The sequence below is a fragment of the Colobus angolensis genome, unplaced genomic scaffold (genome assembly GCF_000951035.1).
Source record: "Colobus angolensis palliatus isolate OR3802 unplaced genomic scaffold, Cang.pa_1.0 Scaffold852, whole genome shotgun sequence".
Classification (NCBI taxonomy): Eukaryota; Metazoa; Chordata; class Mammalia; order Primates; family Cercopithecidae; genus Colobus; species Colobus angolensis.
Genome location: NW_012122399.1, coordinates 8,857 through 36,800, shown reverse-complemented (window position 1 = coordinate 36,800; position 27,944 = coordinate 8,857). Strand labels below are relative to the sequence as shown.

The 27,944-nt window shown below is 36.8% G+C and overlaps 1 protein-coding gene across 1 annotated transcript in view; it reads left to right on the top strand.

The window, feature by feature from the left end:
- Positions 1 to 1,939: 1,939 nt before the first annotated feature.
- LOC105503420 (ankyrin repeat domain-containing protein 30B-like) overlaps positions 1,940 to 27,944 on the top strand; it is a gene marked incomplete at its 3' end in the record, with an annotated part of 34,586 nt that continues 8,581 nt past the window's right edge. The window contains exons 1-9 of the mRNA XM_011930318.1: positions 1,940 to 2,163; positions 6,039 to 6,153; positions 6,358 to 6,531; positions 8,367 to 8,473; positions 10,054 to 10,191; positions 12,865 to 12,920; positions 15,963 to 16,367; positions 22,334 to 22,364; positions 25,072 to 25,144. Of these exons, the coding sequence (XP_011785708.1) occupies positions 1,940 to 2,163; positions 6,039 to 6,153; positions 6,358 to 6,531; positions 8,367 to 8,473; positions 10,054 to 10,191; positions 12,865 to 12,920; positions 15,963 to 16,367; positions 22,334 to 22,364; positions 25,072 to 25,144 (1,323 nt within the window). The remainder of the gene's footprint in view (positions 2,164 to 6,038; positions 6,154 to 6,357; positions 6,532 to 8,366; positions 8,474 to 10,053; positions 10,192 to 12,864; positions 12,921 to 15,962; positions 16,368 to 22,333; positions 22,365 to 25,071; positions 25,145 to 27,944) is intronic.

Below are 27,944 nucleotides of genomic sequence, written 5' to 3'. Positions count from 1 at the left end.
AAAAAAAAAAGGAAAAAGAAATTGGATGGCTCAAGCCTGTAATGCCAGCACTTTGGGAGGCTGAGGGTGGCGGATCACGTCAAGAGATCGAGACCATCCTGGCTAACATGGTGAAACCCTGTCTCTACTAAAAATACAAAAAAATTTAGACAGTCGTGCTGGCAGGCACCTGTACTCCCAGCTACTCTGGAGGTTGAGGCAGGAGAATGACGTGAACCCAGGACGCGGAGCTTGCAGTGAGCAGAGATTGCGCCACTGCATTCCAACCTGGGCGAGAGAGCGAAACTCCGCCTCCAGAAAAAAAAAAAAATTACAGCGGGGCACGGTGGTTTATTCTTGTCTTGTAGTCCCAGCACTTTGGGAGGCTGAGGCAGGTGGATCATGAGATCAGGATCAAGACCAGCCTGACCAACATGATGAAACCCCGTCTATATTAAAATACAAAAATTAGTTGGGTGTGGTGGCACACACCTGTAATCCCAGCTACTTGGGAGGCTGAGGCAGTAGAATTGCTTGAACCCAGGAGGCAGAGGTTGCAGTTAGCCGAGATTGCACCCCTGCACTCCAGTCCAGGCAACAGAGCCAGACTCCGTCTAAAAAAAAAAAAAAAAACAAGTAACCAATGCAGAGCACCCAGAGGAGAAGTTTGGGAGGTGGTTTAGTGAAGTACTCCATATTTTCTGATGATAAATTGGCACCCAGTCAATTTATTCATCAGAAAGGAATACATCGGCCTGTTGTGGTGGCTGGTCCTCCGTCCCTGTCAGCGTCACCAGCAGCACGGATCCTTGGGCCAGAAGGCCCGGGGCGCCTAAGTCAGGAGGTGGGTCCCCGGCTGCAGGAGGGCGGGAACCGACCCTCAGTGCCACCCCAGAGGCTGCACCGTGCCCAGTGCCAGGGTCCAGCTGCTGGATCGCAGGTCGAGGAGGGGCCGGGAGTGGCTATGTCAAGCGGGCCGTGTGGCATGGCGCCCCCCATGTTCCACGGGCGGCTCACTGCAACCTCCGCCTTCTGGGTCCAAGGTATTTTCCTGCCTCAGCCTCCCTAGTAGCTGGGATTACAGGAATGTGCCACCATGCCCGGCTTATTTTGTATTTTTTTTTTTAGTAGAGACGAGATTTCTCCATGTTGGTCAGGCAGTTCTGGAACTCCTAGGCTCAGGCAATCTGTTCTGGGATCAGGACTTTGCGATCCTGGGCAGATTGCCTGAGCCTAGGAGTTCCAGACCCACCTAACCAACATGGAGAAACCCCGTCTTTACTAAAAAAAAATACAAAATTAACCTCCACCGTGGACTCAGGTACAGCTCCCACCTGAACATGGCACGCAGCAGCAGGGGCTGCATCCCTGACACTGTCAGCGTCACCAGCAGCGCGGATCCTTGGGCCAGAAGCCCCCGGGGCGCCTAAGTCAGGAGGTGGGTCCCTGGCTGCAGGAAGGCGGGAACCGATCCTCAGTGCCACCCCAGAGGCTGCACCGTGCCCAGTGCCACGGTCCAGCTGCTGGCTCGCAGGTCGAGGAGGGGCCAGGAGTGGCTATGTCCAGCGGGCCGTGTGGCATGGCGCCCCCCATGTTCCGTTCCAGGGAGGCCCGCCAACACGGAAGCGCCTCAGCGGCAGTTGCCCCCTGCACGCGGTGCCTGGGGAACGTGGCCAGGGCTCGTGTCTCCTCAGCCTGCTGAGCTGCGCATGCGCTGCTGGCTAACGGCTCTGCTCTGCACGTTTCTGCTGAGAGAGGCCTGAGTGCGCAAGAGCTTGGCGAAAACAGAACTTTTTACGGGTATCGAGGCAGTGCGTGGACTGAAGAAGGGCGAGGGCGATCGCGGTGGGAGGGGGCGGGTGGTGGCTGGGGCAGGGCTAGCGGGAAGCGAGGGCCAACGGAGGGGGTTGGGGAAGGGCGATCGGGAGGCGCGGGCTCTCTCTAGCAGGTTGCCGCAGCCATGGAGGGGATGCCTCCCACCGCTGGCAAGGACTTGCCTACGGGCCAGGAGCGCCCGAGCGCCTTCAGCGAGCTAGTGTACACCAACAACGATTCCTACATCATCCACTATGGGGATCTTAGAGAGATCCATAAAGCTGCCTCCTGGGGCCGAGTCTCAAAGCTACAGAAGATGACAGTGAAGAAGAAGACCATCAACCTTAATGTAAAAGACGCCAAGAAGAGGTACCAGGTCCTGCTTGAGCCGGGGCTGCAGAAGGAGATGCTGGCTGCGGGAGGGTCGCCCCTTCAGAGTCGGGGGCTGGGGGGCCTGGGGAGGAAGGGAGCAGGTGGAGGAATGGCTGGTGGCAGGGCGGCCACCCTGGGCCCCGGGGTCTAGGCCTTCCCGGGCAGGCCTCCAGGCCTGGGATGGGGGCGCCCTGCTGGGTAGAAGGCCCAGGCCACCTTAAAATCAACCCCAAACTTTAGCTGCTTTCTCCTTCACTCCTACTTCCTCTCACAGAGCACTGTGTAGAGAATTTTAATGATTTAACTCACAAAATTAAGTACATACAGGGTTTTACTTTTAATGTACAGGCTTTAAAAGATAATGTTAGCTACATTATGAAATGGTGCATAATGAAATAATTCCCATAATATATGTACTTCTTGGCTAAAAATTCTTTGGATAAAGTCCAATATCCATTTTGATATCAATGAATATCTATGTAAATATGTTCTTTGCTGAGGGACCTTAGAAGGAAACTTTGAGGTGGGAAGATGGTTTATGTTCTTGAATTTAAGAAGACTCATTTTTCTCAAGATGCAACTTCTTTATCAGTTTTACATAAACCAAATAAAGTTATCAATGTTTTAAAATTTTTTGAATTACACAGGCTTTTACTATTGTGATGACATTTTAAATATTTTGTAATGGAGTAGAAAAGTCTTGCCCTTCTAGATACCAAAATGTGCTATTAACTTGCACAAGATGGGCCGGGCATGGTGGCTTACGCCTGTAATCCCAGTACTTTGGGCTGCTGAGGCGGGTGGATCACCTGAAGTCAGGAGTTCAAGAACAGCCTGGCCAATAAGGTGAAACACCGTCTCTTACAAAATCACAAAAATTAGCCAGGCATGATGTCAGGTACCTGTAATCCCAGTTACTGGGGAGGTTGAGGCACAGGAGTGGTTTGAACCCGGTAGGTGAAGATTGTAGTGAGCCGAGATCCCACCACTGCAATTCAGCCTAGGTGACAGAGAAACTCTGTCTCCCTAAAAAAAAAAAAAAAAAAAAAAAATCACAAATTATTTGCTAACAGCCAAAAAGACAGGTAAATTAATACGACGGAATAGAAAATCCAGAAACACCCAAACATATGTAAGAATTTAGAACTTGGTAATGGTCACACTTTATACTAGTAGGAAAATAATTAGTTTCCTAAGTGGAATGCCTACTTTTTGGAGAAAACTAGATTTTTATGCCAGAAAATAAGTTCCTGATGGAATATAGATTAAAAGTGTTTAATGTACAAAATGATAAAAATAACAGAAGAAAACATATATGCCTATTTACAGAGATACATTTTTATGTTGACAAAACCTTTCTAAGAATGTCAGAAGCAAGCATTCTGAAGGGCAATTTAGTAAAACAAAAATTAAACCACCCTGCATATGAGAAAAAATAAAAGGCAGCATACTTGTAAAAATATTTACTGCACATGTATGTTTGTGTATATATATATTAGATTTAAAAATCTTCATTTTATAGAGAATTCACTCAAATCAACAAAAATCTCTCTAATTTAAAATTGGGCAATTTAAATTAGAGATCTAAATTGCAGATCTAAAAAAAGTATTTGGCCTGTAATTTAAAATTGGGCAAAGTCCTTTTTTAAGATCTGCAAGTGACCTATGCACAAAGGAAACAATATTTAGTGTTCCCGGTTAGGGAAGGCATTTAAGTTAAAAAAGGAGTCAAATACTGTTCTCTATCCACAAAGTTTGTGAGGGTAAAAAGCAGTGATATTTATAGTACTCCTTAAAGTTTAAGTTGCAGGTAACTTTTCAAATAGACAATTTGATGGTAAGTACCATATTTTAAAAATTGTATATGCCCATTAGTGATCAATTCTATTACACAAAAATATTTTTAGAAAATAATGAAACATACAAACAATTTCTTTTCTGAACACTGCTTAAAATATCAATGTATTAAGAATAATCCATTTAATGGCTTTTATAAATACATTTCAGTGAGTTTACAGCATGGGATAATATGTGACCACTCAAGGCAGAAACATATACAGAAGTATGTTGACATTTGAAAATGTATCTTGGTATACCAAGTGAGGGTAAAGTTCAGTTTGATTATACATACATACAGACTATGGTCTTGAGTTATATGAAATTATGTACAAAATATAAAATTTGTTAAGGACATTTGTTTTAATATAAAATGTTTTTCCTTTTTATTATCTTTGATTTCTGCATTGAGCATGTACAATGCTATTAGTAAAAGTTTATTATTAATAAAATAATTTTTGGGAGGAGCAGCAATATGAATTTTGCACAGATAAAATAGTTTCTTGCTTTCTATATTTTAATTTTTATTTTTTTGTGGATTAGTATGTTCTGTGAACTTTTAGCATCTTCAGAAGAGAATCTTTTTATCTGTGCTTATTGATTTACATATACATTTTATTAGACACATATTTTTATTATATAGATTTATTACATATGTCAATAACTATAGATTAATCACTTTAATATAGTGTCATTATTAGAAAAATAAAAGAGCAAATATAAGTGCTTTATTTATAGCAGTTTTTTAAGATACTGAACTTTGCAACTGTATTGATCCATTCTTTTAATCCATTTATCACATGTAAGCTGAATGCCTATTACGTAGAAGATACATTCTAACTCTCAAGACCCTTTCATCCTTAAAAATTTCACACTTACTTGCTCAGCCTGAGCAAAGTGAGAGATTTTAAATTGGAGTTTTAGGATTGAATCTCAATTGAAGCTTTTCCTCTCATCTTTCAAACAAAAACACTTCTGAAGTGAGAAACTAGTAAAAGATAACTACCAACCGTGATTTTGGAAATTTATAATAGTTTTAAATAGTAATATTAATCATTGGAAATACCTAATTTACATGTATTCTATAAATCTAAATATGAATTTACATACATTCTGTAAATCTAAATACGGAATTAGATGAGCCATACCTATTTATTTGAATCCAAAGTTTTCTTTGGCTTGAAGTTTTTAAAATATTAAAGAAATAGCTTGTTTTAACAATTTGTTGTTTTTATTTCAACTCTCCTTTTGCTTAGTACTCTTAAAGGCTAAAATTTTTTTCAGTGTTAATGCTGTGACTAGGACTGCCCTTGTCCTGTTGTATGTACTATATTCCACTTCTTGGAAAGGCACTGTGAATTGTGCGATGCCTCCTTATTTTACGCACCAGTAAAAGATTATTTAAATTTCTGCCAAACATAGTGGTAATAAATAATGAATTATAAGTGGTATTTCAATGTCAGAAATGTTAAAATATGAGAAACTGAGCATCTTAGAATCATTAAAATACAGTGTTATCTCTAACCTTTAAAACACACCACAAAGTAGGCATAATTGCACCATTTTACTTAAAATGTTGTCTTTGTTAAGCAGTAGTAATAATTATAATATCTAACAATTACCGAGCTGTTACATGTGCTAGGAACTCTCCAAAATACTTTGCATAGATTCTCATTGAGGCATCATAGTGATAACCTGTGAGATAACTGCTGTATTCATCTTCATTTCGTTGATGAGAAAATTGAGGTGCAGAAAGTTTAAGTGACAGCTAGAAAGTGAAAGATCTTAAAGTAATATTCAAGCTCAAGTTGAACTGAATCCAAAGACCAAGCTCTTTCTATTCAGATAGGCCACTCTTTCATTAATGTAGTGAGTAATGAGAGCAAATGAATGCTGTACTTTCTTCAGGAGAATATTAAATATTTGTTTTGAAGGCAGAAAAAGAGCATGACATTTAATGTTTACAGTTACATAAATAATTGTATGTTTTGAGACAGTGGACTAAACTTTGCCAAAAAGTCCTTTTACTCTCATAGGACTGCTCTACACTGGGCCTGTGTCAACGGCCATGCGGAAGTAGTAACATTTCTGGTAGACAGAAAGTGCCGACTTGATGTCCTTGATGGCGAAAGCAGGACACCTCTGATGAAGGTAAACAGTAGCCAGTTTTTTTCAGCAGGAGATAGATTTGGTTTAAATACATAGAATAAAAATGAATTTATCTCATTGAAATACAACTAGTTTTGAAACCTGTGGAATATTTATTTTGATTTCCTATACTTTATAATTTATATTATTTATAATTTATATTATAAATTATTTAGTTTATAATAATTCTTGCTTTAATACTGACAGGCTCTACAATGCCAGAGGGAGGCTTGTGCAAATATTCTGATAGATTCTGGTGCTGATGTAAATGCTGTAGATATGTATGGCAACACAGCTCTCCATTATGCTGTTTATAATAAGAATTTCTCAGCGGTGGCAAAACTGGTGTCCCATGGTGCAGTCGTTGAAACGCAAAACAAGGTAGACATTAACCAATGTTATTTTCAAAATATTTGAAATCAATTTGTTTTAACATTAACATATGTATGGTTTTTTATATTGGGAAGCTCAAACATTCCTTGAATGAAAATAGCTTGAAAGAATTTAATTGTCTAAGATTTTACTTTAAATATTTATGTTTTTACAAGAGCTATTAGAGAGTATGGCTTTTCTGTGCATTCATGATAAATATTTGAATTTGTTAAAGGTAAAAGTTTTTCAAATATTCTTTCCCACACAAGTGTTTTTTTTCTTTCCAGTTAGTGTAAAACTAGAGGAAAGCAAAATTTGCCTGCATAAATTGAGTCAACATGTAAAATTTAGGAGACATGCAGAAATCTAGATTTCTTCTTAAAGGATTGAATCTGGTGTCTCTTGAGCCCGTATGACTGTTTGGTATGCTATGAAGACGTTCTAGCTTTACATAAAGCATATGTTTCCAGTTTGCTTCTGTACCCACCTAGTTACATCACTTACTCGACTTATCTCTTTTGCCTCTGCAAATATTTCAGTTATCAATTCCTCTGTCATAGTATATTTTGGTAAAGATTTCAAGGTATTCAAGACAGTTGATAGGTGTTTATAATATATAGTTTATATAGTTTATATTTTACATTAATTCATTAATAATGGGGTTGACTTCTAGAATTTAGAAGACGTTTTAAACAATGATTTTTCTGTATATAAACCATAAATAATAATCTTTTATTAGAATGCTTTGAAGCCTTTTTAGATTAATCATGGTTATATTTGAATAGCAGAAAATATTACATCCTTCTCCTCAGAACTGTCCCTTAAAATTCAAGTGATTTAGTGGCTTCTATTATGCTAATCCATATAGATGAGTTAGAACTTTCATTAATAAGCCATTTTATTCATATTTTTGATATTTTGCCAAAAATTAAGTGGCAACTACAATAGAAACCAGAATAAAAATGGATTGTTGCATTTTAAGAAGTAGATATGCATTAGAATCTTAGGATTATCATTATAATTGAGAATACATTTTCATACTGAATTGTTAATAGCTGAGATAAAATTCTATTGTCTTGTAATAGGAGAAACCCCATGGACCATTTAATAATAAGCAATCAAAGTTCATTTGAAGCCAATCTCTGTTAATTTAGAGTCGCTTCCTTAGTGACCCATGTAGAACAGGTGTGCCTGACATTGGCATCTGAGATCTTGGGATTATTGATAGAAGAGAATCAAGAGAGTGTTTATCACCTAGAGGAGACCTCCATTTTTCTTGGGAAGCTTACAAAACTGTATCCCTGAAATTCTAATTTGTCAAATGTTAATCTCTGCCACAAAAATACATTGTCAAATAAGTATTAGGCAAAGTTCAAGTCATTTATTGAATAATGGACATTTAATTCACAGTTTTATAATATTTCTTGAAAATAGATAATGGTAGAATCTGTTGAGGTATAGTGCTTCTAGTAAGGTAATTATTCTTTGGAATATAGTTTAAGAAACACTGCTTTAGAGGTAACAATTTGGATTACTAATTTAGTCAAAAACAAAGTATTTACTACTATGTCTTAGGATTTAAGGATATAGAGATAAAAGATCCAGCCCTTGCCCTCAAGAAGCTCTTGGTTTAGATGAGATAACCAGAGTTAACATGGTGATGTAGAGGCTGAATATTTACAAGGGAAGGTGCAGTGCATGGGAAAGCACAGAAAAGGGACAAAGAAGGGACTGCTATTGACTTACTTTCTATTTTATGTGTTTAAGTTAATAGGATATTATGTAAGGTATTCAGTTGAGAAATATGTAATTTCATGATTATAAATTGTTTTGATATTTTGCAGGCTAGCCTCACACCTCTTTTACTGGCCATAAGGAAAAGAAGTGAGCGAATTGTGGAATTCTTACTGACAAAAAATGCAAATGCGAATGCAGTTAATAGGTTTAAATGGTATAGTATTTCTTTTTTTACTAAAAAACACTTGAGCAGTGTTCTAGAGTAATAACACTTGTCAGAAATATTAATAACATTTACTTAAAATTGTTAGATTATAGTGAAAATATCAACACAAATTATCAGAAGAAAAGCAATTATTTTGACTGGTCAACATAAAGAACAGTATATACTAGGATTTATCTTCTCTTATTATATTGACTGATTCCTATGTGTAATCTGATGTTTTTGGTTGCATTATCTTCTGTTAGCTAAAGTGGTTCTCTATTAGTTTTAAGAAGTATGAACTTTTTAAGTTTACTTTATAATTCAATATTGAATGAATTATATAGTATTTTTCTGACTTCTGTTTTTAATACACTTTTTAAAAAATGCAATATTTGCTGGGCACGGTAACTGTCACCTGTTATCCCACCACTTTGGGAGGCCAAGGTGGTTGGATCACTTGAGGCCAGGAGTTTGAGACCAGCTTAGCCAATATGGTGAAACCCTATCTCTAATAAAAACACAAAAATTAGCTGGGCATGGTGGCACATGCCTGTAGTCCCAGCTACTCAGGGGGCTGAGGCACGAAAATTGCTTGACCCAAGAGGCAGAGGTTGCAGTGAGCTGAGATCATGCCACCACACTCCAGCCTGGGTAACAGAGCGAGATTCTGTCCCAAAGGAAAAAAAAAAGCAAAATTAAATAGAAATAGAAGTTTAAAACCATTTTGTCTTTAGGATAACTGTTTGCTTTAAGTTGTTTTCTTTGAAGAATATTAATTTTAGGTTATCACTACATGACTATTAATTGCTATCACCAGATACTGTGAATTTATTATTATTTTTCCTTTTTTATTCGTAGTGTATTTTTATTTTTAATTTGTGTGGGTAGAGGGAAGAAATACATCTTTAATTGGATTAACATTTTAGTTAATTAAGATAAGCCATAGATGAGTAATAAAGAGAAAAGAGGCTTTTGATTCATACAAGATTGAGTTTAATTTCTAGCTTCCTCACTTGATAGGTGTGACCTTGCAAACATTACTTAATACCAAGTATGATTTTCTATATGAAAATGAGAATAATAATATGTCCTTTAAGGATGATTGTGTTGAAGTAACATTATGAATATCAACAGCATTTAATTCAGGGTCTCATACATTCTTATCAGCATCATTAACTAAACTTACCATGACTACTACTAATATCATTATTCCTAATATTATTTTAAGCCTTCAGATTGCTGTCACTGGTCTGACTTCTAGCTGATTTTGAAGTATAAACTATTACATCAGACTAAGGAAGGAATAGATAATTCTTCACTTAAATCTTTGCCTCTGTTAGATTAGTGAACAGAGCATAATTTCTTGCCCCTCAAAGGACTTTATATTAGTCAATTCTAGTATGCCATATCCCATTGGGACATGAGTCTTTTTGCTCCTTCCTTTCAGCCTTCCTGGTGATTTACAAGGATAAACATTTGAGCACTCAAGATACTTATGTTTGTTAGTACATGTAAATGGTTAATTCTACACTGACAGGCACATATTAAATTGGTTCTGCTCATAATAAGTTATCTCTTTGTTATTGTAGCACAGCCCTTATGTTTGCCATATGTGATGGATCATCAGAGATAGTCGGCATGCTTCTTCTGCGAAATGTTGACGTCTTTGCTGAAGATATGTGTGGAATGACTGCAGTATGTTATGCTCTTGCTTGTGGATTTGATCAGTAAGTGTTTACATTTAGAGGCTAGGTGAGATTTTATAGTTTGTTTCAGGTAGTTTTTAAATGTGAGTTAGTTCACTTCATCAGCCAGAAACTAGGCAAAAAGCCAGACTAGTTAGAAGGAGTATTGGGTCCAGGATTCTTTATTTTAGGACTTTCAACAACTTTATCCCTAGGGATCCTAATGTTGACTGCTTGATTTGAAGTATAATCCCTATGCCCAGGATAAATACAGTGTCACAATGTTAATTTTTCTAATTAGTTATTTGGGTCTTGAAATGTCCACTTTAGCAGAAAACCTGATAGTCTCCCCTAGCGGCTGTCTTCCATATCTAAATACTTCAATTTTTTTAAAAAAATCCAAGGGGTTCCCTAAGTCCAAGGAAGACATTCTTTTTGTATAAATCAAAAGGATTGGGGACGGAAATCACTATGTCTCAAGTAAGTTGGTTAGATTTAACAGAGTTAAGGCTCACCCATCATTGATCAGTCTTCACGTATAAAAGTAGGAATTTTGTTGTTTCCATTGACTCTGTTGCTGCATCATTGCCACTGAAACTACTCCTGCAGTCTGGTAATGATTGACCTTTGTGACCTTACTGACACAGATCCCTCAGCCTTCATGGTGATCCATATGTAGACTTCAAAGTCATTACAGTTTTTTAAAGTTCACATACATATTCTCAGCCATTATTTCCAAAGTACCAGCACCCTGCTCTGGCAGCTAGGACTTTTAACTTTAGCCACACACATAGTGAGCAAATTGACCCTTCTCCTCCCACTCAAAACCTCATGTGAAACCCACATCTTAACCTGGACTTGGCCTAGACCTTCATGTTAAGTTATCCTTTGAGTGACTTCTTTCTATTTTCTCTAGCAAATATTAGTTGTGATAGTTTAAAACTGTAAGACAGGTTGAAATAATGTTACAGGAATTAATTAGAGATGCATTTTTATTTTGTTACCAGATCTATATCCCTGGCAATTTATATCCTGTGAGGCACCATTTTATAGGTAGTGGAAGGCCTCATCTTATTCTGTAAGATCCCATGTCATCTTTCCAAATTTGTAGTCGGTTCCAACTTGTAGTTGTCCCCTCAAGTGATTCTTTTCTTCTAAAAGTAAAAGTCTTCCTTGTTACTTGCATCTCTACCTTGAGTTTTTAAAATATTTTCAAATTCTGCATTACCATGAAGCCATTCAATAGACTTCACTCTATCTCAAGTAAGTTGGTTAGATTTAACAGAGCTAAGCCTCATCCATCATTGATCAGTCTTCAAGTGTAAAAGTTGGGATTTGTGCTGGCTTCAGTGGTACATATACTAAAATTGAAACAATGTCGAGAAGATCAGCATGGTCCCTGCACAAGGATGACATACAAATCTGTGAAGTGTTGCATATTTCTTGCAGTCCCCAAAAGGACATTTGACTACTTTCTAACTAGCTCCAAGGAAATGGTGTGAGTCAAAGCAAAATGCGTGACACCAAGTATTGCAGTTGTGATTTTCATACAAAAAATATTTATATAAGGTGATGTATGAAATGAAATGTGGTGAGTAACACATAGGATCTTCTGTGCAATATGTTGTAAGTAGGCATCTCAGAAATGAGAAAATACCAACTTGCATCTTCTATGTGGAACTTATAAAAAATAAAGGTAGGGTTTTGTCTCCTACAGCAGCTGGAAATGAACATAGTGACTAAGCCTCATTTTAACAAAGATTTGTTAGTTCAGGTTTAAGGAAGCAGATAAAGAGTAGTAGTAGTCCAAGCCAGATGCTGACATCTGTTAGTTTTCTGCCTTTGGTGTGACTGATGAGCTCAGTAATAGAGGATAATCAGGTTATCCAATTTGATGAATTAACATATTTATAAATAAATTTCATTACAAATTATAAAATAGCTTAGATGCCTTGAATTACAAGCCACAGAGAATAGAACATCTAATAACCAAAAGCAGGAATTAATAACAGAAAACTGCAACATTTGAACATTATAACCTATGAAGAAACACTTTTTTTAAAAAATTAAATTTATTTTTTGTAGAGGCATGGTCTTCCTATGTTGCCCAGGCTGGTCTTGAACTTCTGGGCTCAAGCAATCCTCCTGTCTCAGTATCCCAAAGTGCTTGCATCACAGGCATGAGCCACTGCACCAGGCCAACACATTGGGTTTTATTGGGAATTTTAAAATAGTTTCAGCAATAAGGTTCAAGAACAAATTATTTCATTGCTTCACTATTTCTTTGAGCATTTTAAAAATGTTTTCTTGTTAAATCTTTGTGATAACCTAGTGAAATAAGGCTCTAAAATCCTCATTTTTAGAAGACATTGAGCCTAAGAGAAGCAGCTTATTCAACAAAAAATACCTATTGGTAACATGCTAGGAATTTTTCTGAGTTAGGGACATTTTCCATTAAGCCAAGCTAACTGTAGTTAATTTACTGAGTTATACTGCCCTCAATTCATGACTATTTCATCTTACTTTAATTCTTCTTTAATTAGAAACTTAATAAGTTGATAGAGCTAACAAACTTAAAGTCTATGGAATAAGTAATATTCTGATGTTAGCTCTGATATTGTCTGAAATACTCTAAGAACTTAATAAATTTGGTAACTATTTTTTATAATATCAGTGTTAAAATAGTAATTTTATTTATTACATTTTTATACGTAGCATTCATCAACAACTTTTGGAATATATACGAAAATTATCTAAAAATACCAGACCAGGTAAGACTTCTGATAGTAAACTACTCTTGGTGGTGCTACCATAAGATTATGGAAGTGTTGATCACGAAAAAGCAATTCAAAAAGCAATGTGTAAATAGCATGTGTTTACATATGTACATGTGTGTGTGTGTGTATATATATATATGTAGCTTTAATTTTTTAGTTTATAATTCAGAATTAGTTAATAATTTCATTGTAGGTAGTTTATAATCTCAAAAAATATTATCTGAAAAAATATTTGTTTAATTATGGTCCCTAAAATCCTATATAATACTTTTCTGTACGTAAGTAATGCAATTTTTAAGTTTGTATATTGTATGTTTCCTCAATTGTCCTAACAACTTAGGCTTGTTATAAAATGTATAACCCTTGTTGTGATTGATGAACTCAGTAATAGGGGATGCTCAGGTTAGCCAATTTAATTTAAGCAGCTGAAAATCTGCTTCTTATATTAACGAATTAATATATTTATAAATGAATTTTATTACAAATTATAAAGTAGCTTATATGCCCTGAATTATAAGCCACAAAGAATTGAACATCTAATAATGAAAAGTAGGAATTAATAACAGAAAGCTGTAACATTTGAATATTATAACCTGCAGGGGTCTGTCCTACAGATGATTGAGACACATACCCAGACACCCATATTCAGTGAAAGAGCAACAAGGGTTCTGAGCTGATTACAGACACCAAGGAAGGTGCTGTAAAGAGTCAGCAGCCACAGTCCTGGCTAGCTGGCCCTGTGGGCATTTATTAGCAAAGTTTTAATGACAAAGGCTTTGAGTCAACATACCTGTGGGTAATTAATCTGGTCACACCCCCCCACCCCAGGAGAGCCATCCTGCCCATGGGTGATCAAAGGTTAGTCTTAAGACCACATAAGTAAACAAGCTATTTAGATAAACTACTCTACCTTCCTTTGTACCCACTTGAAGCTATTTACTCAAGGTAAGAATTAGGCTGCTTTCAGCCATAACCTTATCTTGAGACTTTTACAAAACCCTCTGGCCTTCCAGGAAGATATGTGTCTATGTCCTATAACTTCATATTAAAATGTTTTTCACCAACCTGACTGAACTCCCACAATAACCGATGAAGAAACACAGTTTTTTTAATTAATTAATTTATTTATTCATTCATTGTAGAGACAGGGTCTCCTTATGTTGCCCAGGCTGGTATTGAACTTCTGGGCTCTATTTAATTTTTACAATACATAGCTTGGATTTAGTAAATGAGAATTAATTACAGTTGAATCTTGAGCAATATAAGAGTTAGGGTGCTGATCCCCCATGCAGCTGAAAATCTGCTTCATATGAAAATCTGTTTCTTTTGACTCCTCCAAAACTTTACTAGTAGTCCACTGTTGATCTGGAGCCTTACTGAAAGCATAAACAGTCAATTAACTCATAGTTTCTATTTTATATGTGAGCTGGAAGAAAGAAACTTTTATAAGAAGGAAAATGTATATTCACTATTGAGTGGAAGTGAATTATTATACATAAAGGTCTTCATTCTTATTTGCCTTCATGTTGAGTAGTCTGATAAGGAGGAGGCAGAGGAGAGATTTGTCTTGTTATCTTGCAGTGGCAACAGAAAAGAAAAATCTGTCTATTGGTGGGCTCCTACAGTGAAACCCTTATTCAAGGATCAACTGTGGGACATAGTGACTTGTGTCAGTAAAAAAGTAACTATCTTTAGAATATGGAATTTAATAATACTTTTCTGGCATCAGAAACAAATGCCAACAAGAATCACAAAACTTAGCCAGGGTGCCTCAGTACCAACAGGAGATTATTTTTCAAAGATACTTACTGAATGTAGAAGTCAGAAATGCAATATTTTGTTGAGAAGCTCAGGTTATGTTACATAGTCTTGTACCAACAAGGTCTCACTATTATCAACTTCATTCCCCCTAAGTTGAAACCAAATAAGATATATTTACTTCATTAGAACAAGGTATGTTGTTCTATCTGCTGGATAATTAGTGTGTTAATAGTAATTTTGTTACAGGAAGATACTCTGTTTCTAAAAGCCAAAATATTATCATTATAAATATTCAAATAGCTTAACTCTAGGCTCAAGAAATTATAATAAAGTTACAAAAATTTTTCATAATAACAAAAATGCTACTGTGATACCTAAATGTGACATAATGCATTGTACAACATGAACTATATGAGCACATCTTTATTATATATTTATCAAAGGACCTCTATAAGTTAGGTTTTGCAAGTTGCAAGAGACAAAGATAGAATACACATAGTTTGGGTCTTTGAGGTGCTCATAAAACAGTACAGGTGTCCCTATTGAATTTCTGCATTTTTCCAACAGAATTTCCTAAAAAATATTTTTTATTCATTTATCCACTTGTCCACTTAACAAATAACTCTCAGGTATCTTTATGGCACTAAGCATCTTCCTTGTTATTATCATTGTCATTTTTTATTATTTACTACTTTACTAAGGTACTAAGCATTTTTCCTGTTATTGTCATCTTTTTTATTATTTATTACTTTATTTAGTGCTTACTCTGTGCCAGAACCCCTTTGGGAGCTTATAATTATTACTTATTATGTCATGTCATTACCATATTCAGCATGTGTCAGACATTTTATATCCAAGGTGAAGAATTAAAGCTTTAAAAAGTTTGGTAGTGTCCAGGCACAGTGGCTCACTTTGGGAAGTCAAGGCAGATGGTTTGCTTGAACTCAGGAGTTTGAGACCAGCTCGACTAACATGGTGAAACCTGTCTCTACTAAATACGAAAAATTAGCGAGGCAATGTGGCCCCTTGCCTATAGTCCCAGCTACTTGGGAGGCTGAGGTAGGAGAATCGCTTGAGTTGCATTGAGCTGAGATCACACCACTGCACTCCAGCCTGGGTGACTGAGCGAGACTCTGTCTCAAAAAAAAAAAAGAAAGAAAGAAACGTTTGGTAATATTTCAGGAAAGCATACAGAAGGGGTAGAAGTTTGTCAGGTGGAGTCAGGAGGATGATATTTAGCAGAAAGAAAATTTAACCAGATTGCGTGTTTGGCAGAAGGAACATCTGCAGGAACAACTGACGAGGCTGCACCCTTGGCGGAAAGAACACCTGACATGGCTGAAAGCTTGGTGGAAAAACCACCTCATGAGGCTGCACCCTTGGTGGAGGGAACACCTGACAAAATTCAATGTTTGGGGAAAGCGACATCTGGAAAGTTTGAACAGTTAGCAGCAGAAACACCTAGAAAAATTACAAGGCCTGCAAAAGAAACATCTGGGTATAATATATGTCCAGTAACAGGAAGACTTACTAAGATCACATGGGAGAAAAAACCAAGACCTGTAAAGACTGAACGCGTGGCAGTAGTAACATCTAATAAAACTCAAGTTTCGGAAAAAGGAACATCTAAGATGATCACATGTCCTACAAAAGAAACATCTACAAAAGCAAGTACCAATGGTAAGATGAGCGAACTTTGTAAGGTTTATTGGCACTTCGGGTTCCCTAGTGAAAAAAATGTGATGTGGGAGTAGTTGGGAATGACTTGAATATCTTTTTTTTTTTTATTATTGTGCTTTAAGTTCTAGGGTACATGTGCATAACGTGCAGGTTTGTTACCTATGTGTACTTGTGCCATGTTGGGTGCTGCACCCATCAACTCGTCATTTACATCAGGTATAACTCCCAATGCAATCCCTCCCCCCTCCTCCCTCCCCATAATAGGCCTGATGTGTGATGTTCCCCTTCCTGAGTCCAAGTGATCTCATTGTTCAGTTCCCACCTATGAGTGAGAACATGAGGTGTTTGGTTTTCTGTTCTTGTGATAGTTTGCTGAGAATGATGATTTCCAGCTGCATCCATGTCCCTACAAAGGACACAAACTCATCCTTTTTTATGGCTGCATAGTATTCCATGGTGTATATGTGCCACATTTTCTTAATCCAGTCTGTCACTGAAGGACATTTGGGTTGATTCCAAGTCTTTGCAATTGTGAATAGTGCTGCAATGAACATACATGTGCATGTGTCTTTATAGCAGCATGATTTATAAACCTTTGGGTAAATGCTCGTCATCACTGGCCATCAGAGAAATGCAAATCAAAACCACAGTGAGATACCATCTCACACCAGTTAGAATGGCAATCATTAAAAAGTCAGGAAACAACAGGTGCTGGAGAGGATGTGGAGAAATAGGAACACTTTCACACTGTTGGTGGGATTGTAAACGAGTTCAACCATTATGGAAAACAGTATGGTGATTCCTCAAGGATCTAGAACTAGAAGTACCATATGACCCAGCCATCCCATTACTGGGTATTTACTCATGACTTGAATATCTAAATAAGGCAAGCTTAGGCTACACTTTTTAATAGTATAGGAATAAGTAGCTCTTATTCTGTAGGCCCTGGAAAAATTGTCACAGTTTTTCTGGCTATAAATACTAGATGAACTAACGAACAATGGCTAAAACCGTAGGAACCAAAGTTGTTTTGGTGGTACAGGGATATCATAGGATCCCACTTTCTGTTTTTTTTTTTTTTTTTTTTTTTCTTTTGTGAGACAGAGTCTCAAACTGTCGCCTGAGCTGGGGTGCAATGGCGTGAGCAATCTCCGCTGACTACAACCTCTGCCTCCTGGCTTCATGTGATTATTCTGCCTCAGCCTCCCAAGTAGCTAGGATTACAGATGCCTGCCACCACACCTGGATAATGTTTGTATTTTTAGTAGAGATAGGGTTTCACTATATTGGCCCGACTCAAACTTGTGACCTGCTGATATGCCCGCCTTGGCCTCCAAAAGTGCTGAGAATTTAGGTGTGAGCCACTGTGCCCAGCCAGGATTCCACTTTTGGTTGGTTAATTAGCAACAGCTCCAGTAATCATGCTCTCTCAAGACAATATTTAAAAGCTGGAAGGGTTACTTTTGTTCACAAGTTTCTTTTAAAGAGGGAGAAAACTTGGAAGCTTGCAGTAATCTTCCTGTAACGTTTTATTCGCTGGATTATACCACATGCTTATATCTAAACCAGTCACTAGGAAAGCAAATGTAATTACTGTGATTAGCTTACAATAATGATTTCTCTTTTTGAGATGGGATTGGGGTAATGGAATACTGAATATCTAAAGAAGCTTATGTTTCTGTAGCAAGAAAGAATAAATAATGTCTATGCATAGGAAGCCAGCAACGTTTTCTGCAGGGATTCATTGAAAAAGTTTGAGCAGGGGAGTCACAAGATTAGATCTGAGTATCAGGGCATTTTGGTCATGGTGTAAGGCAGAGATTGGCAAACTTTTCCTGTAAAGTGCCAGATAGGGAATATGTTAGGCTGCTGGGCACGGTGGCTCAAGCCTGTAATCCCAGCACTTTGGGAGGCTGAGGCACGTGGATCATGAAGTCAGGAGTTCGAGAACAGCCTGGCCAACATGTTGAAACACCGTCTCTACTAAAAATACAAAAAGTAGCCAGGCATGGTGGTGTGTGCCTGTAATCCCAGCTACTTGGGAGGCTGAGGCAGGAGAATCACTTGAACCCGGGAGGCAGAGGTTTCAGGGAGCTGAGATCGCACCACTACACTCTAGCCTGGGTGACAGAGCAATATTCCATCTCAAAAAAAAAAAAAAAAAATGCTAGGCCATGTGGTCTCTATAACAGCGATTGAAGTCTGTATTGTAGGGTGAAAGCAGTCATAGATAATGTATGAGCAAACAGGCAAGATTGTACTCCAATAAAACTTTGTATAAAAGACTGTCAGTTCCCTAGTTATTTGCTCCATTGCTGTCCACTCACGGTAAAGAGGATTAGGCTGCTTTCAGCCAAATCATTTACTGAAGTTGTGCAAACCCCTAACCAGGCCTTCCAAGAAGGTTTGTGTCTATTTCCTGTAACTATCTTTATAAGTATTTTTCTAATCACTTTTTCTGATCCCTGACAAATAGGGTTTCTTTTTCCCTGTGAAAGCCATCAGTTAAGGGGCCATTTCTAACTAGGAAATATAAATATAAAATAAATAAGCTTGTATTTCCAGTGGGAATGGAGAGATAAAGCAAATGCAGAAAAGAGGTACAGTTAATATGATTTACTGATATTGAGTTTAAAAAGCTAGGGGACAGAAAAAAATCTCAGGTCATTGATAAGTTTCTACATTGTACATTAGCGTTTACAATGCTCATGGGGAAGGAGTAGGAAACTGTCAGGTCAACAGAGAAGTGCAAACAGTCATGGAACAGACCAAAGTTTTCTTTACATATTGAGTTTAATGAAACATTTATGTGGGATATTTTCAGTAAGTAACTGAATTACAGGTGTTTCTAGCTGGAGATAGTACTCTGGTTGGAGATGCAGGCCTAGAATAATTTTATTACAATTATTAGGCAAAGCCATAGATCTCAATGAGCTTATCCATTATGCAGAAGATGTAGAATAAGAAGAAAGCCATTGACAAAACCCTGGGAGTATCAACATTTTACAGAGTCAAAGGACTTGGTAAAGGTGACTGAGCAGTGGCTAATGAAAAGTAGGAAAGCAGTCAGAGAAAGTGATGTTGCAAATTTCTTTTAAATGTGAGAATTTCATGAGATTACTGAAAAGTCAATTGGATTTAACTTACAAGTGTTTCAGTGGTAATCTGTTCAAAAGAATTATTTTAAAGGTGTTAAGTGTACTGTTGATGTGGTTAATGTTTCTGGTGTCCAAGAAGAAATTTCCCATGATCCTACCTAACTTTTTGTGACTGAAGCAGCCAACATACACAGGGTCTGGAAACTTGTCTAGACTGGGGAGTACATGTGCCAGCATTTTTCCAGAATTGTCAAAAGCTAAGGGTCATGTGTGAGGAAAAGTGCTGTTTTTTTATGTGCTTCTTGTGGAGAGTGGAGATCTGTGTTGTCTCTCTCTCTCTCTGTCTCTCTCTCTCTCACACACACACGCATACACACATGCACAGTACAGTAATTCACCTTTATCCACAGGGGATATTTTCTAAGACATCCAGTGAATGTCTGAAACTGTGGATAGTATGGAACCCTATGCATTCATATTTTTTTCTATACATGCATATTGGGGCCCGTGCCGGGGGTGGTGGAGAATGAACAGACCCAAAAGACAAAGACAAACAGAGAACATGGCGGCCGCACCTAGAGCCTCCGCCTCACTTTATTTATACTCCATAAACCCCATGTCAGCAGAAATAATACAATGCAAAACAAACTTTCTGCACCCAGATGTAACCTTCTGCTTAGTTTCTTGTCTCTAAACTTTTTCTTATTTTGTCTGCCTTCTTGGCGCCTACTAGAGTTCATTAAAAGTTCAACTAGAGATACTGTCCTTGACTACTGGAGTTCATTGAAAGTGCAACTAGCTAGAGATACTGTCCTGGAGCCTTATTTATTCTTAGCATGTTATTTTCAATGGCCCCTGCACATGCATATTTCTGATAAAGTTTAATTCATAAATTAGGCACAGAAAGAGATTAACAATAACTCATAATAAAACAAAACAATAACAATATATTATAATCAAAGTTAGGTGAATGTGGTCTCTCAAAGTGTCTTGCATTGTACTCACCCTTCTTGTTCATGTGATGATTGTGAGATGATATAATGCCTGTGTGATGAGATGAAGTCAGGTGAATGAGGTAGGAGTTGTCATGTGGTGTTAGGCTACTAATTATTTCTGGCTATCTGACTACACATCAGAAGGAGGATCATCTGCTTCACGTGACCCTAGATCATTGAGCCATGATAGTGTTGATGGTTGGGATTCAAGAACAGACCATTTTGATGACTAATGGGCAGATAGCATATGCAAAGGGATGATTCATGACCTGGGTGAGATGGAACAGGGTGTCTTAATATTTCTTCATATTCCTTGGAATGACACACTATTTAAGACTTATGACTTGTATATTTCTGGAATCCCCCATTTAATATTTTGGACTACAGTTGGCCACAAGTAGCTGAAGTCACAAAAATCCAAACCTTCAATATTATATTGTGAAATATATGTTTGGTCTTCAACACTGTTTTGTGGCATACAACTCATAAAATGTTTAGAATCTCCAAAGTGATGTCTTTATATGCTAATAATTGAGTGATGACTGGCAGTCCCTAGATAGCTTCAGGAAAGGAGCTTGTCACAAAAAAGAACAAGGCATGATTAGAGTGTTGGGACTTTCAGCCCCACCCCTAAACCTCCTAGGAGGTGACAGGAGCTGAAGATAAGGTCAATTACCAATGGCCGCAGATTTTTTCATTCATGCCTATGTAATAAAGCTTTATTAAGAACCCAGAATGACTGGGATCAGAGACCTTCCAGAAAGCTGAATGTATGGAAGTATTTGGAGGCTGATGTGCCCTGGGAGGGCATGGAAGCTCCATGCCCCTTTCCTATAACTTGCTCTATGCATCTCTTCATGTGTCTCCTTTGTGATACCCTTTATAATAAACTGGTAAATGTGTTTCCCTTCATCTTTGGGGCACTCTAGCATGTTAATCAAACCCAAAGAGGGAGTCTTGAGAACCCCAATGTGAAACCAGCTGGTTAGAAGTTTCAGAGACACAGATTTGCAATTGGTATGGGAGGCAGTCTTGTGAGACTGAGCCTTCAACCTGTGGAATCTGAGACTATTTCTAGATAGATAGTGTTGGAATTGAATAGAGGACAACCAGCTGGTTTCTGCTACAGAATTGATTGCCTACTTGTTGGTGGAGAAAATCCTCCACAAATTTGGTCACAGAAGTCCTCTGCTTTGGTGATTGTGGTGTGAGAGCAGAGATAAATCATGTTGTGTGTGTTTCTACACATAGAGCAGATAAAGAGAGACTACTGTGCACTCTTTTCTAACTGCTCCTAGTTCATTTTTCTAGAAATTATACTTTCTAAGGTTGACACTGTCCACTTATACTAATTCTGCTAATACAATTTTGTGTCAGTCTTGTAGGATTCTGTTTGTATTATGGCTATTGTACACTGTAGTTCACTTGTAGAGATCAAATTGTGATAAATTCTATTTTTCCTTGCATTTGAGAACTATAAAGGAGGGGAAATAATAGTTCTTAATGCATCAATTTTCTACCAATAGTATACTTAATAATAATTTTACTATAGTCTCAATGTATGGTCCCAAAGGAGTCCTTTATATCAGATCATCTGAGTCTTTGTAACAAAGTGTTGGAGTATTATGCTTTTTAAACCAAGACCTGAATCATGCATGAAAGTGTGCATGATTCTTTTAAATTAAGTTAAAGTATCATGATGTCTCCCAGGCTACTTTCAGACTCCTAGGCTGCTCCCGTGATCCTCCTGCCTCACCTTCCCAAGCAGCTGGGATTACAGGCATGTGCCATCATGCCCTCTTATGTTTTTAATATTCTGTATTTTCTATTTATATTTGTTGATTTAATGTATTTTACTTTTTCTCTTTAATAGTGCACATGAGTTCTTTAGAGTCTATATACAGGTAAGACTTTATGGTTTTTTAAAACGTATATTTTAACTCAGAAAATAAAGAGGAAAGAAATCACTATCTGTTGAGTATTCTACTCTGGGCTAGACAACATATTATGTGCTTAATATTTATCATCTCACATAGTCATCACAAAGCTTTGCAAAACATCTGTGTTACTGTCACCTACTTTGTATTAGTCAGTCAAATGTGGTTCAGAGAGGTTGATTAATTGGCCTATGATTTCAAAGCTAAAAAGTAACTGACCCTTGAGTTTGCCATCAGCCTACCTTGCTCCCAAATCCCTTCTCTTGCCCCTCAGCACAGATTGATGAATACCTGTGCATCATTAGGATCAAGGTACAGGTCCAGATGGGATCAATTCACAAAGTCACATTTTGTTATACGTTAACTCATTTTAGAGATTTCCCTTAGAACACTGGTTAATCCAAGACTTTGTTCTAACATGTTTAAGAAAGAGGTATACCAGTACCTTGTTTTTATCATCAAAGTTTTGAGAGCAGATCTGACTTAGCTGTGGTGATAAGACATAGGTTTTTGTTTCATAAACAAGACCAGGTAAATCCTATAGATGAATTATTTTACTCTTATTGGAGAATATCTACATAGAGATATGTTAATCATATTTAGAGGCTATTTCTTATAGATTTCTCTGTTTACTGATTTCCCAGCTTAGCTTTTCTTGAAAGCAGTACCCTGCCTAGTTGCATGCACTCTTCTTTTTTTTTGCTAGAGTCTTTTTTCCTTCTTCCATGACTTTCCTATGATCTTTTCCTGATTACTTTCTTCTCTGCTTTCCTTGGTGTTCTTTTCTTCTATTATTTTATTGCTTTCTACCAGCCCCATTTTTCTATAGATAAAATTAAAAGTACATGGAATTTTAGGATTTTAAAGACTCTTGGAGACTAATCAAAATACTTTCATATTTCAACCTGTATTTAATATCCTGGAAAAATGGTTGTTCAGATGGAGAGTCTGAAACTCAAAGTGACCTATTTAACTATAGGAGGTAACAAGTAATATTTGAACTCATTTCAAAGCCCATTGCTCTTGTTTTTTATATCACCATGTAAGTGAGTGTTTGAATAATAGAAAGGAATAGGAAATGAGTCTAATTAAACAAATTGAAAAGGATAAGAATGGAATTAGCTGGAGAACCCAGTGGAAGTAGGTAACAAGGGAATTAGCAGGGAAAGGCCAAGTCTGAAGAGAAATAATCCCAGGATTGGTAGGAGTAACGGTTTCAGGTTTTACCAAAGAGATCAGAATGTTGGCTCTTATGACAAGTTTGATGAAGATAAATTAGAACAAACACAGTAGACATTGGGAGTTATCTAGAAAGGCATATTAAATATGGTGCAAAAGAAGTCCTGAATAAGTCACTGCTTTTTTGCTTGTTTAATTGGAGGAATGGACAAACTTCAGGATTTCTGTTGAAAGGGTAAAAAGAAAAAAAAAAAGTCTCTACAATCAGATAGAAATGTCCTATTCTGTTCTTTCACCCCAAATCTCACTGGAGAGGCTTAGAGCCCCTTGAGTGCTAGGAGATTGAAGGTTGCTGAATTACATAGATCTGTGGCCCAGGGCAAGTGTCCCCTCCCCTTTGCCTCTTTTTCCAAGCCTCTAATGTCCTACCCATGTACATGTAAAGCAGGGGTAAGATTGGCTGTCAAATAAGTCATGGAGCTTCAGTTGGGTTTTTGGTAACATGCTTATGGTGGAGGTGAATGACTGACTGAGACTCCATTTAGTTGTTTTCCAGGAACAGGTAAATACAGAGCTTCTTGCCTGGTCATTGAGTTTATCTTTTCAGTAATCTGTGCTTTGATGAGCTGAATATTTAAAGGTTGGAGACTGCCATGAAACCCTGCAGAAAAAAGATGTGGAAGTGAGAGACACTTTCACTATATATATGGTACTTAGAGAAATCCAATTATCGGGACTCAGTTTTTCTAGCAGTCTCTCTCCTTGGGAATAAGTACAAAGATTTTTAAGGTTTTGCTGGTTGATGTAGCCCTGAACAGGGAAGGACAAGTGTAAAATAAGTAGTTAGATTTTATTATTTTTAAAGTTTCAATTTTTGTTGAGAAAAATATTCCCAATAAGAAATATACTTTTGTGAGTTGACATTTGTAGGTTCAGCTTTTCAACATTTTGTGAAGGGAAGCAACAGGGCCTTCTTAAGTGGTTTTTATGCTGAGAAACAAGGAATGTCATTTTCCTGTGACACAGATTAGTCTTTGAATCAGAGATAGATAATGGAAAAGGGATACGGTAACTGTGTCTTTCTTCCTCATTTTAGGTTATCAAGTTTGTTCCGGTTTAGATATCAAAAGTTATGTCAGTTATTAAGTAGATTTCTAGTTCATCATTGAGGACAGTTTGTGAGGACAAATTATACTCAGGATATGCCAATTATATTGGCTGTCACTATTTTTTATGAAGCTAAGAGTGAGTGTTCATTGAATGTTATAGGTTGGGGAGGTAGAGTCAAAAATACGTAACTAAAATATTTTTTAAAAACAGAGGGCGTATTTTAATTTTACCAAGAAATATGATTTAATATACAGAGGACTGATCTTTTCCCAGATTTTGCTTTTTGTTTTCATTTTTTAAAGTGAGCACCAAGATATGTACTAGCAGATTTTATTTTTAAAATATGTGAATTTGCTGATTTATGTTGTATCTTTTTTCTCTAAAGTCATTTTGACGAACCGCCTATTGAAAATTCACAGTCTACAAAACTTGAGGAATACTTAAATCGTGCTACCAAGGTAAAATGGTCTCTTGTGAAGTTGATTTTCTCAGTTGGAATCTAGTTCTGTATGATATTTACTTTTCATGTTTTGCAGTGCTGTAAGTATCATTATTTCATGTTGGCAATATAAAGTTGGTCAGATAAGAACATTTTATATAAAATATGAGTAGTTGATTTAAACTTTGTTTTTACTTTAGTAAATAATAAATGTTTGGTAAATACTTTGAGGGTGTGGGTGCCCAAAAAAGGAATGGGCTGGAGAATATATAGTGACAGGAACATTATATTAGAAAAAACTTTTCCACAGTAAAGAATATATAAAATCTGGTAAATTGTTATTTGGATAAGTGTACTTACTGTGAGTTTTAAAATTATCCTATTGTAACTTTAAAAAAAAACCTCATGCTTAAATTTATCTTTAATGGATCAAGTTACTTATTATAGAAATCAAGGAATCTCTCTGATACTATTCAGTTCCAAAACTGTGCCACACAGCATATAGGGTTTTTTGCACTTAATATTTTGATATCACGTAGTTTACAGGAGAGAATTTTGTCTCAGTTTCTCTTCTTGGTTCTTTAAATACACCAAAATAATATTAGAAGTTGTGAAAATTTATTTGGGCATGGTGGTGCATGCCTGTAGTTCCAGCTACCAAGGAGGCTGATGCAGGAGGATTGCTTGAGCCCAAGAGTTTGAGACCAGTGTGGGCAACATAATGAGACCTTATCTCTAATTTAAAAAATAATAGTAGAAATTTAGAAATGTAAATTCTCTTTCTCAGAATCTGTATTATTAAGGGATGCTAGTGTGTTTTCTAAGTTATTTAATTAAAAGTATACTTTAAAGTCTTCATCTAAATGAAGAATGCAGGTTTTACCCCAAGTAAACAACCAGTTCTGGAAGCAGAGACTCTTAATAAGCATATGGCAAGATTTTAATTTCAGAATTTTTAAATTGTAGTTTTTAAACATATTGTTCTAAGATCTTTGATCACATTTGAAAATTTTAAATTTCAGAAGATTTTGTATTTAGTTGTTTACATAATTGATTTGAAGCTCTTGCATCACTATGAGATACTGCAAGTTAGAAAACATACTTATGTGCATCCTAGTGTACCCAGAATACAGTCTTGCCTATAAAAAGCATTTTAAGAGGTTTTCAATGTGAATAAATAAGCAGACAAATGAATTTTTATGTTATGGAATGTTACAAGTAAGATAATATGCATAATATATCTTATAATTAAATCTAATGCATTTCTAAAATATGGTTTAAATTTATATTTTCTTTTAATATTTAGATTGCATAAATTCATGTGAGTTATCTTGAGAAAATATGTCTTAAATAAGAAGACAATCAGTGATATGTAGTAAATAAGAAAGAAGGTTACACTATATTTTCTAATATCCTCCAAGTGGAGTTTAGATTAAAAAAAAATTTAATGAATTTAATCTCAACTCATGCTCTTTTTTTTTTTTTGAAACGGGGTCTCCCTCTGTCATGCAGGCTAGAGTGCGGTGGCACGATCTCGGCTCACTTCATCCTCCACCTTCCAGGTTCAGGCAGTTCTCCTGCCTTAGCCTTCTGTGTAGCTGGGACTACAGGCACGTGCCACCACGCCCAGTTTATTTTTGTAATTTTAGTAGAGACAGGGTTTTACCATGTTGACCAGGATGGTCTCAATCTCTTGACCTCATGATTTGCCCTCCTGGGCCTCCCAATGTGCTGGGATTACAGCATGAGCCACTGCGCCTGTCCAAAACTCATGTTCTATTAAACATATCTTTTCAAGGAATACATTACTCTTTAGAATTTCTATTACCAATACTTTCTTCAGGTGAAAAGTTTATGAAACATTCCTTTTTAAATTTTTTCTCTCTCTGTAGTAAGAAAGTTGTTGCTTTTAGGTATTGGCTGATGACCATGTTTAACTAATTGAGTGTCTTATTATATAATAATAAAATTTAAATCTTTATTTCACAGGTATTAACAAAATAACTAATTATAGTGTAAATACAGATCAGCATTATAGGAATATGTTATGAACAAAAGTCTGTATTTTATGTATTTCATCACATGTCTTATAGTAGTTGTTTTTCATTTTCTTTCATGACTGAAGCTATACTTGATTGGTCATGTCTCTTGTTTGTTTCTCCCTCCTTCACCTTTTTAAAACTGATTTACCCTAGACTTTTTTTCTCACAGAATACATTTTTTCAGTGTCTGCTTTTGAGAGGGCATCACTGTCTCTATTGTCAGCATATTTATTTACAGGTTTCTATTTAGTTGCTATGTAGGATTTTCATTAATCAATCATTGCCCTCCTCATGATTTACTCTTTCTTTCTGTTTCTTCGAAGAAGCAGAATTTATACAATTCTTTGTACTTAGCTTTTTGCCACACAGAATAGAAACAACCTACACTATTTCAATGCAAACCCAGTTAAATAAGGTACTATTAAAAACTAAAGTCTCACATTTTTCCACACAAGAGGTAATTAATACAACTGTGAAGAGATATTTCAAAATATAACATGTAATTTAACTTTTTAAATTTTAATTATTTCTATAATATTATAAACTATGTAAGGGTAAAGTTTTGTCCTAGGTTATTTTGGTTAAAAAAATAATGTAGGGGCCGAGTGTGGTGGCTGACGCCTGTAATCCTAGGACTTGGGAAGCCCAGGTGGGTAGATCACGAGGTCAGGAGATTGAGACCATCCTGGCCAACATGGTGAAACCCCGTCTCTACTAAAAGGTGCCTGTAGTCCCAGCTACTCAGGAGGCTGAGGCAGGAGAATGGCATGAACCTGG